This window comes from Chiloscyllium punctatum, chromosome 32 (genome assembly GCF_047496795.1).
Source record: "Chiloscyllium punctatum isolate Juve2018m chromosome 32, sChiPun1.3, whole genome shotgun sequence".
NCBI lineage: Eukaryota > Metazoa > Chordata > Chondrichthyes > Orectolobiformes > Hemiscylliidae > Chiloscyllium > Chiloscyllium punctatum.
The window spans coordinates 53,639,200-53,653,538 of record NC_092770.1 but is presented as its reverse complement, the minus strand read 5'-3'; the positions used below and the strand labels follow the sequence as shown (position 1 = coordinate 53,653,538).

Genomic DNA, 14,339 nt, shown 5'->3' with positions numbered 1-14,339 from the left:
ACATTTAAGACATCATTCTGTTTCCTTTCTGCACTGTGTGGAGGAATGCTAGAGTGTATTTGTTCAATTGAGTTGCAGAACTATTTGTTTTTGTCTGTGTGGGAGCTTGGTTCACGGACATAACTTCAGTGCTGGAGCCAAGATAAGAATCATAGAATCCCCACAGTGTGGAAACATGCCCTTCGGCCCAAAAAGTCCACACTGACCCTATGAAGAGTAACCCAGCCACATCCATTCCCCTACACTATTACTCTACACTTACCCCTGACTAAGGCACCTAACCTACACCTTTCTGAACATTATGGACAATTTTGCATGGCCAATCCACCTGACCTGCACATCTTTGAACCGTGAGAGGAAACTGGAGTACCCAGAGGAAACCCACACAGACACAGGGAGAATGTGGGAATTCCATACAGACAGTCACCTGAGAAAGTGAGTTCCGTACAGCAAAGTATAAACCTTGTTCATACACATCCTCTGTTGGATGAACTTGGAATGTTTTGCTTTGTTATCCACTCTTGGCAAGCCTGGTCTCTTGTGAGAAGGCTGTGTTGATTTTCAGCCTATCAGGGTATATGTTGATCACTGCTATTTTTCCAAACTATCAACAAGTTATAAGTAGTCTTTCAGTCCTGTAGACTGGTCCTGACATGCCAGCTTGACAATCAAAAAGGTGGCATCTTCAATTTGTTTTACTTAATTGCCTGATGCAATGGATTCTGTTTGCTTGTTGACCAGAGACTCTAACCTCCAAGTACTCACTGAAAGAGATGGATCATGGAAAATGAGCTTCTGACTGCTTGAGAGATAGGTATTGGCTGACCAATGGGACATGATGGTTCCTTTCACTGTCACAGACAGCCTCCCAGCACCTGTCCTGTTCGTTGGTCTGTACTATAATCTATAACTGCTGTCTCCTGGGTTGCATTAATACTCTGCTGTTGAACTAGAACGTCCTCTCCAGGACACCAGCCTGTGCAAAATCTGTGGAGAGCAGGTGTCAAGGTATTCCTTTTCAAGCTCCCGAGTTGGAATCAAAGGAATGCAAAATGCCAAATGCTGTTCTGAGGGAGGGTCACTGGACCTGAAACATGAACTCTGATACTGCCAAACCTCAGCAATTTCTGGCTTTGCTGCAAAGTACTGGGTTTGGCATGGGCTTCAGTAGTTGACTGAAGGACAACATATTGAGACATCAGTTTGGCCAAGTGCACCACTTGAGAATTTTGTCAGGATTTGCTCCCTTGGCCTTCACTCTCCTGAGGCACCCACAAGGTAGTGGAGTTATTTGTATACCTCCGGGAGTTTGGTTCATGAGTGCCAGGGTTTAACCACATGTCTTTGGAATTGCCCATTGCATGGCTGGGGCAAAAGCCATGTCAGAGCTCCTGTGGAGTTTTGACTTGCAGCCTCAAGGGGCCTAGTTTCTTGACACCAAAAGGAGGCAGGAACTGGGGACTTGCTGATGGAAAGACTGTGTCCTACAGGGTGAGATTTGCACATTTGACTTTTTTTTTCATATTGCTGCTAGTATGAAAGTGAAAAGCAAATTAGTGTGAAAACGAAAAGAAGCATATGTTCCATATGCTTCTTCCATATGTGAGACACCTCACTGCAAACTGTTGGATGTACAAGTTAGGTATAATGAGTCTAATATTGTGAGGCAGTACCTACATTAGTGAAGAGGGAATGTCTATAGATGTAGTCTAAGTGGACTTCAAGGAGACACCCAGCATAGTTCCACTTAAAAGAATTACCTAAAATAGAAATTCCTGGGAATAAAGGCAAATTATTAACCTGATTTAGAGATAGGCCAGATGATGGCAGTTAGGACAGATTTCAAAGAAAATGTTCCATAAGAACATGTGCTTGGGTTTCATCCTTTTGGAAGGATGCAGTGCAGTTCCACTGGAATTTTCCCAGGACTTTGGGGGTTGTATTATGTACCCTGGGATGTAGAAAGTGGAGGATGATTAAATTGAGGGTTTAGGAATTTAGAAAGTAATTAGAAGGGTAGAAGCAGGAAAGCATTTCCTGGTGGTGAGGGAGTCCAGAACAAAAGCTAGGAATCCTAAAATCAGTGTCAACCATCTGGGAGAAAAGTTAGAAAATACTTCTTCATACAACAATGGTAGAAGTGTGAAAGATTGTCCCACAAAAAATAGTTGTTCAGTCAATAATTTTCATCTGTGATTTATTGAATTTTTTTTGTTTTGCTAGGCAAGGCTGGAGATTTGGAGCGAAAAGAGGCAAATAAATTCATTAGCAATGATCTCTCTTGATTGTGGAGTAGTTTACATGCACTGTTCTTTTGTTCCTAATAGCTGTTAAAACCTTCCCTAATAAAAACCAAAAGAACTGCGGATTCTGTAAATCAGAGACAAAAACCGAAGTTTCTGGAAAAGCTCAACAGGTTGGGCAGCATCTGTAGAGAGAAATCAGTTCAACAGTTCTGAGGAAGGGTCACAGGACCCAAATCGTTAACTCTGATTTCTCTTCATAGATGCTGCCAGACCTACTGAGTTTTTCCAGCAACTTCTGTTTTTGTTTAAAACTTTACCTTCTGGATATATTAACAAGTCTGTTGCTGCATTTTGTAACCCTTTTTTAAAAATACTGACACAGTTTTTTCCCCTGACTCCAGCTATGCTGAACTTACTGTAATTGCTCATATGATATATAATAGATCTATTTCTTGCAGATTCATTTGAGCAATGTAACACACTGAGGTTAGAAATTAACTTTCAAATGAGTCATCAGGTGGCTAACATTGTCGCTGACTTTGAAGGAGTCACATACGTACTCCTGGAGCAGCCTTGCTGTTCTTCTTTACTGAATTCTCACTCCTGTCTCTCTCTGGCAGTGCAACTCTAGAAAATGTTAAACGTCCAATTTCAGTTGGTGCATCAACGTGGTGAAGACACAAGAAGAGCCTGTTACCATTGTCTGTGTTGATCAGTGATTTGTATTTGAGAATGCAGTTTATATAATTTTATCTTTCTGATTTTCACCTCTCCTGATCTTTAATGTGCGCGTGGAATGGTGTCTGACAGCTCTCAAATCCTCCTAAATCTCTGCCCTCCTTCAATTCTGACCTCTTGTGCATCTCCAATTTTTATTGCTCCATCGTTGCTTTCTGCTACCTGGGTCCTTGGCTCTGGAATTCCTTCCTTAAACCTTTTGTTTACCTCTCTCACACTTTTTTTCCTCCTTTTTAAGACACCTGTTAAAATCTACATCTCTGATAAAATCAGCTTATCCTACCTCCTTGTGTTTGGTGTGATACATTCTGTTATTGCTCCTGTGATGCTTCATGCATTGTCTCAAGATATAAGGATGCTGTCCGAATGCAAGTTACTATTGTATTTCCCTCTTTTCTGGATACCTTCACTATTAATGAAGCTTTTAGACAAGTTTTTATGGGTGTGTCTAATTTACTAATGTTCTGTTCTCTTCAGAATCTTATCCTTGGCATTTCACTGAGAAATAAATTGTGATGCAGTTTCACCATTTCTTTTTTTCATTTTATACTATTTTCCAGACAGATTTAAGATTCTAATGTTCCTTTAGAGCAATAGTTTTTATAGGCCTATTTTTGTGAAGACTATTTCTTGTCATGTGTTTAATATCAGCATCTGTTTTTTGCTCCAAATCCATATGTGCAATAATCCAGCTGGTCTTGACTGAGTGAGCTTTCCTGTATATTTCAGAGGATTTAAGGAATTGGCTTTCATGATTTGTCCAAGAAAGATTTAACCATTTTCATCTTCTTAGCTAAGAAGTTGATTCATTAAATATTCACCAACAGCCATCCGCTATACCACAGGAAACAAATGTCAAGCACCTTAAACAAGACTGATCCTGGATGATGCTTAATCTGTTGAAGATTTTTGTAATTTGCAGTGCAGACCAATAATGAGACATATATGACCTGAATACGTATTGTCCTGTGTCCTCTTTCAGGGATATGCAAATGTAGTGAAAGGATTTCACAAGCTAGGATTGATCAATCCTGACCCATGCCAGCTACTTCGTCCTGAAGCTCCTCCTTTAACTTGGGTATGTCTGAATATTTATTAAAAAAAATTCAATGAAAAGTAAGAGATTTATTCTGAGAGTTTTGGATGCTCAGTGTTAAATGATTGCTGCTGAAATATGGAATACTGTCCTTCTCTAATCCTATTTCTGAACTAAATTACTGTTACTAACAATATCTAGTTCATTTTTTTGAGTCATTTTATGACTCATTTTAAGTACTTGTTTTCTCCAGACTTTCTGATATGAAGCTTTTTGAGAAGTGCTGAAACTGGTTTTGTTTCTCATTATTTATTCCAAATTGTTTATTTTTAAGCAATTGTTTTTTTTTCCAAGTGTAGTAAGAGAACATTCATTTCCAACATGGAGAGCTGTTCACCAAAAGCTGTTCATCAAAAGTCCTAGTCTTTTGAGAGAGAGACTGGGATTGCTATGGTCCCAGTCTGTTCATGCACTTGTGCAACCATCTATGCAACATACCGCAGTCCTGTCTCTCTGGTTACATTCCTTGCTATGTGTTTGGTAAAATAGCAGCTTTAACTTGGTGCATAACCTTTGATGAGAACAATGAAGATGTTCACCTTGTTTGGAAAACTACATTCAGGATTGTTTAACCAGTAATGGTTGATTTAAATAATATGTAAGTTTAACAGTGTAGCATGAGAGTAGAAAGTGCCTTCTTTATTATTTTCCAAACTATTTGAAACTCTAATGTTTGTTGAACAGAGAGAACTGATGTGTAACTTGGTAGAAATTGCACCATCCAGTAGTTTGCAAAGACTCCAAGAAGCTGTTTATGATAAGATTGGAAGAGATGATCACAGAATGAGCACTCTGACATGGTAAGACAACCATTGATTTTAATTCGACTATTGATTCTTTTCTTTCTGCTAGATACACACACCCTCATCTCCAGTTTTCTGACAAGGCCAGAGTTTTCAATTTGTGTCACTGGCAATCAGTTCAGTGATAAATTGATGCAATTGCAATGAACTGAACAATGTACATGTACGATGCTTGTTAATGTTTGTGCAGCAGTTGATCTAGCAGTCCAGCTGAGGACTTGGGGAATACAGTGTTCAGGGTATCATATTTGTGGGCATGTTCACTGAGCTGGGAAGTTGATTTGCAGATGTTTCATCCCCTGTCTAGGTGACATCTTCAGTGCTTTGGAGTGTCCTGTGAAGTGCTGCTGTACTGTGTCTTCTGGAATTTATTTGGTTCCGTTCCTGCTGTACCTAGTTGCTGATTCAGGTTGTTCTTTGTAGTGGCCAGTATATTGAGTCTAGGTCCATGTGCTTGTTGATGTAGTCTGTAGATGAGTGCCATGCTTCCAGAAATTCTCTGGCTATCCTCTATTTAGCTTGTTCTATGATCGCTGTGTTATCCCAATTGAATTTGTGGTCCTTGTCACCTGTGTGTGGCTACGAGAGATACTTGGTCGTAGTGTTTGGGGTAGTTGGTGTGCATGGATGTGGATTGCTAGTTTGTCCTATATAGGATTTTGTGCATGGAATCTTGTAAATTATGTTTGTCTTGCACATGGTGGGTATCGGGTCTGTTGTCCTGGTGAGCTGTTGCACTTCATAGGAGGCTCCAATGCACTGAAGATGTCACCTAGACAGGGGACAAAATGTCCACAAATCAGCGAACATACCCACAATTACAACTGGCACCCGAGCTACAAATCTTTACACAAACCTTGAATTTCAGGGTGTAACAGAATAAGGGTTCTGGCAGACAGGGCAGTCTTTCTGAGAATCAAACTCATCACCTTCAGGACAGTGTGGAGAAGAAAGAGTTGCCAAGTATTTATCTGCTTTGATCAACCAAGTGGTGATAGAAACCTTTGTAATTGAAAGAGATGATACATTTCTAATTCCTTTGCTATAATGCAGCTGTTTATTAAAGCAGTAGCCAGATACTTATCTGAAAGTATGTTATGTCCCTGTGTCCTTGCTGAGAGAACAGGATAATGATTTTTTTCTCACACTGCTTGTGCTATTATACAAACATTGAAAGTTTGTGACAATTTGCTAGTCTCTTTGGGGTTTCCACTAAAGTTATGTCAGGATTCTGATAAATTTAGAATTCTTTGTTCATTCTGAATCAGCGCGGGCACTTTAACTTTTCATTTATTCATTCATTGGATGCAGGCATCGCTGGCTGGATCAGTATTTATTATTTATCCCTAATTGTCCATGAGAAGATGATAGTAAGCTGCCTTCTAGAACTGCAGTTCATGTGCTTTAGATACATCTATAATGCCATTAGGGAGGGAGTTCCAGGATTTTGACACAGTGACAGTGGAAAACATGCCAACATATTTCCATCTCTCGGATGATAAGTGGCTTGAAGGAGAACTTGCAGGTGATGTTTCTATGTATCAATGGCCCTTATCCTTCTGCATGGTAGCAGTTGTGAGTTTAGAAGGTGCCATCTGAGGTGCATCTTGTAGTTGGTACACACTGCTATGACAGAATGTCTATGGAGAGAGTGAATGTTTTTGGATGTGGTGTCAGGTAAAGTGGGCTGCTTTCTCCTAGACAGTGTGAAGTTGTTGGAGCTGCCCTCATCTGGGCAAGTGGAGAGCATTCCATCATATGTCTGATTTTATGCCTTGTAGATCCTGGCCAGTCAGGAGATAAATTACTTGCCACAGAATTCTTAGTCCCTGACCTGCTCTTGTAGCCACACTGCTAGTCCAATTCAGTTTCTGGTCAATAGTAACCCCAAGAATGTTGATAGAGGGAGTTTCAGCAACGGTAATGTCATTGAATCTCCAAGTGATGATGGCTATTTTCTCTCTTGTTGGTCATTGACTGGCACTTGTGTGGCTCATCTGACCAAGCATTGTCCATGTCTTACTGCATTTGGAGATGGGCTGCTTCAGTATCTGAGGGGTTGCAAATGCTGGTGAATATTATGCAATTGTCAGCAAACATAAACACATCTGATGTTATAATGAAGAGAAGGTCATTTGATGAAGCAGCTGAAGCTGATTAGTCCGAGCACCAAGGAGCTCCTGTAGAAATGTCTTAAACTGAGATGACTGACCTCCAACAACTGCAATCATCCTTCTTTGTATTAAGTATGACTCCAACCAGCTGAGAGTTTGCTCCTCAGATGTCTCTTTGCACTTTTCTTTCCTCTCTCTCTCTCTCTCTTTCTCTCTTGCACACACACACGCACACACGCACACACGCACGCACGCACGCACACACACAAAGACTTGATGAAGCAGAGAACATCTTGTTGAGTCCTTCGATATGTGTCAGTCATAGATTGTCTTTATTCCAGTTTAAATGGCTACAATTGGTCAAATGCCTTATTGCTTGTTGTGACATTTATTTGCTTTTGATCAAGGCTTGGCCTCTTTGATGATGAACCAATTCAGAAAGAAATGAGCCTCCTGGAGACTTTTGCGAAGCACATTGAGCCCAGACTTACCTATGGTATGAACAGCATTACATTTTGCCATGTTTTAACTTTACTAAATTTACCAACTTTTTATTTTGTTTCAAATAAACCATTGTGTAATTACAAAACAATGAATCATAAATGATAAGCAAAAAAAAAGCATGACTTACAAAATTCAAACACCTTACTTTTAATAATTCCAATTGAAATGTTAGCCCTTTAGTTAAAACTCTGGACATTTAGATATCCATTGGAACTCCACTTATGAGAAGTCCATATTGGTATTTGCTGCTTAGTCCAGCCCACTATCTTATTAAATAGCGATATCATCAGATGTTAGTTGGATTTTTACTTAAAAGAAACATGGCATGAAGAATTTTTTTCTATTCTTAGTGTTTTGTGTTAAGAATAATTACTAGGAATGGAAATATTTGTATTAATGTAGCATCTATCATGATTACCCAAAGCGCACTGCAACCAATAAAGTGCTTCAAAATTTTAGTTGCACTGTGTGCATAACGAAGAAGAAATGGAGCCTTTCACTGGAAACAGTTTCCAGTCCTGTTCTAGCATTACATTTCAATTGGACATCTAACTCTGCACTTGATAACAGTGAGAGAGTGGTCACTACTTCATAAGAGCGATGATAAGTTTAATAAGGTGGGGGAGGGAAAACTAAAACACGATGAAATAAAATGCTTTGATTAAAACAATTGTGCTGCAAATATACAGTATATCTCTTTTAAATTACATCTGTCTTATTATCTCCACAGTTTTTGCTGCTTTTAGTGAAAACTGTACAACTGCTGTCACATTTAGTTGATGAATTGAGCTGTTTCCAGTACATTTGAGAAACACAAGTTGGCAGACAGCGAAGGTTACCTTCAAGTATAAGAGGATCTTGATTAGATCTGCCAGTGGGCCGAGGAGTGGCAGATGGAGTTTAATTTAGGTAAACATGAGATGCTGCATTTTGGAAAGGCAAATCAGGGCAGGACTTATACACTTAATGGTGAGGTCCTGTGGAGTGTTGCTGAGCAAACAGACCTTGGAGTGCAGATTAATTATTCCTTGAAAGTAGAGTCGCAGGTAGATAGGATAGTGAAGAAGGCATTAGGTATGCTTTCCTTTATTGGTCAGAGCATTGAGAATGGGAGTTGGGAGGTCATGTTGCCACTGTATAGAACATTGGTTAGGCCACTTTTTGAATATTGTGTGCAATTCTGGTCTCCCTCCTATAGGAAGGATGTTGTGAAACTTGAAATTGTACAGAAATGATTTAGAAGGATGTTGCCAAGGTTGGAGGGTTTGAGCAATAGGAAGAGGCTGAAAATGCTGGGGCTGTTTTCCCTGGAGCATCAGATGCTGAGGGGTGACCTTATAGAGATCTATTAAAACATGAGGGTAAATAGACAATATTTTCCCTGGGGTGGGAGAATCTAGAAATGGAGGGCATAGGTTTAGGATGAGAGGGGAAAGATTTAAATAGGACCAAAGGGGCAACTTTTTCATGTAGAGACTGGTGCATGTATGGAATGAGCTGCCAGGGGAAGTGGTGGAGGCTGTTGCAATTACAACATTTAAAAGGCATCTGGATGCGTATATGAATAGGAAGGGTTTGGAGGGATATGGGCCAAGTACTGGCAAATGGAACTAGGATATCAGCATAGACCAGTTGGATCAAAGGGTTTCCATGCTGTACATTTCTATGACTCTATATTTATAGCATCGTGAGTAAATTTAAGCCAACAGCAAACTATGATTGTGTGTATTAACAAGAAATCTCATCTAATCATTTCAGTCAAAATTGCCCATCCTGGGTTGAAGATGGAGGTTGAGAACTATTGCTTTGTTGTTTATCTGTGTCATTCCTTATGCAATAGGGACAGGGTTAAACCAGCTGTACAATCGAGCCCACAAGGCTATAATTCTTGTTTTGCTGAAAAAAAAATTTTCTTGAAATCATGTACTCATCAGGATAATTTGCAAAGAATACCAAATGTTCATACTATATGAGAGGACAGTGCTGATTATTTGGCATAATCAAGGATTAAGAGTATAAGATGTGAAGATGTTTTCATATCGTGTTTTGGTCAAGATCTTATTTAATGTAGTCTGCAGTTTCAATGGAACATCTGGTCTATTCCTGCCTTTGTTTTTTATGCTGAGTTAAGATTGCTATTGTACTGAAGTGGTATGGTCATGCACATTTAATATATGGTCTAACATGTATTTTATCCAGCTTAATGTCAGTGGGCAATATGTTTAGTTGAGAGATGTGGAACTGTGATCCTCTACCTTCAGTATGTGAAAACAGCTTTTGATTCTAGTTGTCTAACAGAACCCTGTTTGAACACTATCTGTTTTGTTTCAGCTCCTGGTGAAAGAGACTTGGTTGTCTTGAGGAACAGTGTTGGCATTAGACACCCTTCGGGTCAACTAGAAACTAAGCATGATAGTCTGGTGGTCTACGGTGATGTTGGGGGTTTCTCAGCAATGGCAAAAACTGTTGGCTACCCATGTGCCATCGGTGCTGAGATGGTTTTAGATGGTAATCCCTTTTACTTGTTCATAAAGTGATATATTTGAAGATCACACTGATGTTTTTCTTCATTCTGCATACTTTTGGTTTCTGTGTGGCGACTTTGAATAATGCTCGGACAAATCCTGGACCCTAATGAAAATTTACACGGTAAACCAGAGATCCCAGACAAAAATGATGCAAATACATCCTTTACCCCACAGTCCCAGTCAACTTTGGACTGATGTAGAGACGTTAATCGTGTTCTTAGAAACTTTGGATTCCAGCCATAATCTAGATTGACGTCAGTGCATTATTGAATATTGGAGGTTTCAGGTTTCATTGAACGCCTATTGCATGTTTCCTGCCCATTCAGGAAGATTATAGCAATTTAATCACACTGTTCTCTTGGTGTTCTGAGAAATTCTTTTTGTGTGGGATGGTGGCAAGTGCCACATTTATTGCCCATAACTAATTGAGTACCTTGCTCGGAATAGTTCTGGCAGCACTTAAGAATCAACCATATATTTATGGGTCTGGAGTCACATGTAGGTCAAGATGGCACATTTCCTTCCCTCAAAATCATTACAAAAGTAGGTTTTCTTTTTAATGGCAATCAAGAATAGTTACATGATCATGATTAAACTGACTTTTAATTCCAGCTTTTTTAAAATTGAATTTGAATTTCACCATCTGCCATGAAGAAACCCAAACCCATGTCTCCAGAACAGGGGCTAGAGTTCTGGATTACTAGTTCAGTGGCATTACCACTGTCACCACCTCACCTCAATTAATAACATGAGAACTGATTAACTGGCCATTTGTCCCAGTTGAATTTTTGGTTCTTGCTTCATGATCACAAAAAAGAAAATGCAATGCTGCAGACATAAATAATTGCAGAACCAATTTCTTGGTTAAGGATGATGGGAGAAAATGCCAATGCAGATGCCTATTACTGATTACTACTGAGCTCAGTTAAAACATTGAAAAGCTGTTATAATTATCCAGAACGGGCTGGGGAGAGTGGGAGGTGTGAAACTTTAGTGGCCCTTAAAATCATAACAAAGTTAGGATAAATGAAAAGAAAATATTTCCACTTGATGAATCTGAAACAAAGGATCATAATTTAATTGACACCAGTAAGGAATTTCAGAGTAGCAACTTTACAAAGATGACTGAAATGTAGAACCAAAATGTAGAATACTTGAGGCAAAAAGCAGAGATGCATTTAAATGGAAATTTAGATAAATAAATGAAGAAAGAAAGAAACGGAAGATTATTGTTGTGGTTCTGTTCGCCGAGCTGGGAATTTGTGTTGCAGACGTTTCGTCCCCTGTCTAGGTGACATCCTCAGCGCTTGGGAGCCTCCTGTGAAGCACTTCTGTGATCTTTCCTCCAGCATTTATATTGGTCTGTCTCTGCCGCTTCCGGTTGTCAGTTCCAGCTGTCCGTTACAGTGGTCAGTATATTGGGTCCAGATCGATGTGCTTATTGATTGAATCTGTGGATGAGTGCCATGCCTCTAGGAATTCCCTGACTGTTCTCTGTTTGGCCTGTCCTATAATAGTAGTGTTGTCCATACGCAGATGACAAGCAACATGAATTCGACTGGGACAACACTACTATTACAGGACAAGCCAAACAGAGAACAGCCAGGGAATTCCTAGAGGCATGGCACTCATCCACAGATTCAATCAATAAGCACATCGACCTGGACCCAATATACCGACCACTGCAACGGACAGCTGGAACTGACAACCGGAAGCGGCAGAGACAAACCACTAAAAATACCGGAGGAAAGATCACAGAAGCGCTTCACAGGAGGCTCCCAAACACTGAGGATGTCACCTAGACAGGGGACGAAACATCTGCAACACAAATTCCCAGCTCGGTGAACAGAACCACAACAACGAGCACCCGAGCTACAAATCTTCTCACAAACTTTGAACAGAAGATTATCTTGATAGTGTTAAATGAAGTAAGGTGGAGGGAGGAGCCTAGGGAGAATAAACATCTGTTTTAAAGCTATAATTTTAATGTAACTTCTTGTCAAGACATTTTAAAAAGGAACTGATTTTAAAAAGGTGTTTTTCAGTTGGTGAGTGAGCTTGGTAGAAGTGTTAAGCCTGTAGTTGTGGACATTATAAAGGACAAATATGTTCTATCATTAATGTTCATTGATAATTGCCTTACTCTGATATGTATTCCTTCACTTTCTCTTCACTTATCCACAAAAGTCATTGTGCTACATTCAATTCCATAACATTTTTGAAATTTCATTATGTTTTAACAGGTGAAATCTCCACTAAAGGAATACTTGGTCCGATGACCAAAGATATCTATCAACCAGTTCTGGATCGCATCAAGGCTGAAGGCATTTTGTACACGTCAAGCAGTACCTTTTCATGACTTGGAAATTATTCAGTAATATTCCAGTCTTAGTTTTCCATAGATTTTATTTACCACAAGCACTTATCAAATTTTTATCTGCATATTCAAATTATTTCTGTGAAATTCTTTGTTCACTCACTGCTACTGGTCTTTCTTCGTGCAATCAACCACTTGGGGATGTTTTTGGTGTGTGGTCAATTATAATTTAAAAGATGCAATACTTAATGACACTTCTAATCATTGCAGACTGCAAGTTGCAATAATTAACTGTTAATAATACGGGATTTATTTGTTTGAAGTAACATTGTGAAGTCCAACAGCTTTTCAGATATGTGAATAAAGCTGACCATTCTCCAACAGTTTCAATACAACTTCAATTTTTATTGATAATACTTTGAGTGATCTTGTCTCACTCAATGCATCTTGAAACACTCGAAGGTTCAATATTGCTGAAGAAATTATGTTTATGGTTGAAAAGCTGTTTAAAGGCAAGGGCTTTTCTCTTAATTCTTCCTGGAGAATTCTAAGGGTTTAAATATCTACTTTCTTCTTAATACATCTGACTTTAAGTTGAAAAGTTAAATGAAAACATCAGTCATTATCAAAATCATTTCAGGGAAGAGTGTTTGTTTCATTCTGATGTCCCAATAACATTCCCAACATCTCTCCAACCCACCCCATATATATCCGTATTGAATAAAATAGGGTTTGTGCTCGTCTGTCCAGTTGTAAAGGCACCACATAGGAAAGGGGTAGATTAGAAAAATCTGATCACTTAATTCTAATACCCTGTAGTTTTGTCTGTTTAGAATGCTTGCAAAAAATTAATGCACCTATCACATTAAGACCCAAGAATACATGCAGAAGTATTTCAATAATTATCTAATAGTTGCCTAACCCCTTTTTACTAGTAATACAGTATCTTTTCTATAATATTCCATAGATTTTCAGTACTTGTGAAAATCCTCTTCTGCGAATATTAACATCAAGTTGTTTTCTTTTTGTTTCTGCACCCCCTCCATATGATTTTTCTTTCACTAAGTGCAGCATTTTAAAGACTTGTCTGTGAAATAAACACAGATGAAGAGGATGGAGCAAACATTTCTGCATCAAAAACTAACAACAGAGTTTAGGATAGTATTCTGATATATAATAGATACCTGGGTGGGCTGCAGAAGGAGGCAGCAGTGATAGAATGATACAGCACAAGAAGTGACTTGTGTTTTTGGTAGGGTCTTGCAATTAGTTTTCACTCTGTCCAAAGTCTTGTTCACAAAAATTACTTCATGTATTCATCCAATTCCCTTTCACCATGTCTATAGAATCTTTTGTTATCCATTCAGTTGGTATATTCCAGATCATAATTCAGTTCTTTAAAAAATGTTTCCACATGCCACCTCTGTTTTTTCTTGCAACTGACCCTTTACAAGTACAAACAGAATCACTTATCCAAACTATTCATAATTTGAACACCTATATCAAATCATCTTCTCTATCATAACAGCGACTCCTGTTTCTGTAGTCTCTGTACATAACTGATTACTATTTCACTTTTAAATTAGCCACTATTCTCTTCAGATTTGTTTTTGCATCTCCTTCTATTCCCATAATTTTCAGTTGTCCTCCTTCAGTTGGTTTTCTAGTATATGATAAAGCTTGCATATGTCACACTACCACCAACAACCGCCCCCCCCCCCCCCCCCAACTCCCAACTCCCCTTCTAATTTTAAACACTACGTTTTTGTTATTCAGGATTTCTATCAAACTTTGGCACCCTATGGAATATGTCCATTCTCAATCTGAACTATCTCTTTAAACAACTGTTCTGCTGTGCACACATCCTCTCTTGCCTTTACAAAGTTAATATTCCAGCCTCCATCAGGACAAATCCTAGTTCCTGGGTACTACATGCCAATTTTCCATTACGGTGTTGAATCCAAACTGGTTCACGTGACCAGAACCTTCCACT

At 39.0% G+C, this 14,339-nt stretch overlaps 1 protein-coding gene across 6 annotated transcripts in view; it reads left to right on the top strand.

Annotated features, from left to right (window-relative positions):
• Positions 1 to 12,727, top strand: part of aass (aminoadipate-semialdehyde synthase) — a 72,293-nt gene extending 59,566 nt beyond the window's left edge. For all 6 annotated transcript variants that reach the window (XM_072552402.1, XM_072552405.1, XM_072552404.1 and 3 more), the window contains 5 exons: positions 3,967 to 4,062; positions 4,765 to 4,880; positions 7,405 to 7,493; positions 9,833 to 10,009; positions 12,273 to 12,727. In XM_072552402.1, the coding sequence (XP_072408503.1) occupies positions 3,967 to 4,062; positions 4,765 to 4,880; positions 7,405 to 7,493; positions 9,833 to 10,009; positions 12,273 to 12,388 (594 nt within the window). In that variant the 3' untranslated portion in view covers positions 12,389 to 12,727. The remainder of the gene's footprint in view (positions 1 to 3,966; positions 4,063 to 4,764; positions 4,881 to 7,404; positions 7,494 to 9,832; positions 10,010 to 12,272) is intronic.
• Positions 12,728 to 14,339: the final 1,612 nt, after the last annotated feature.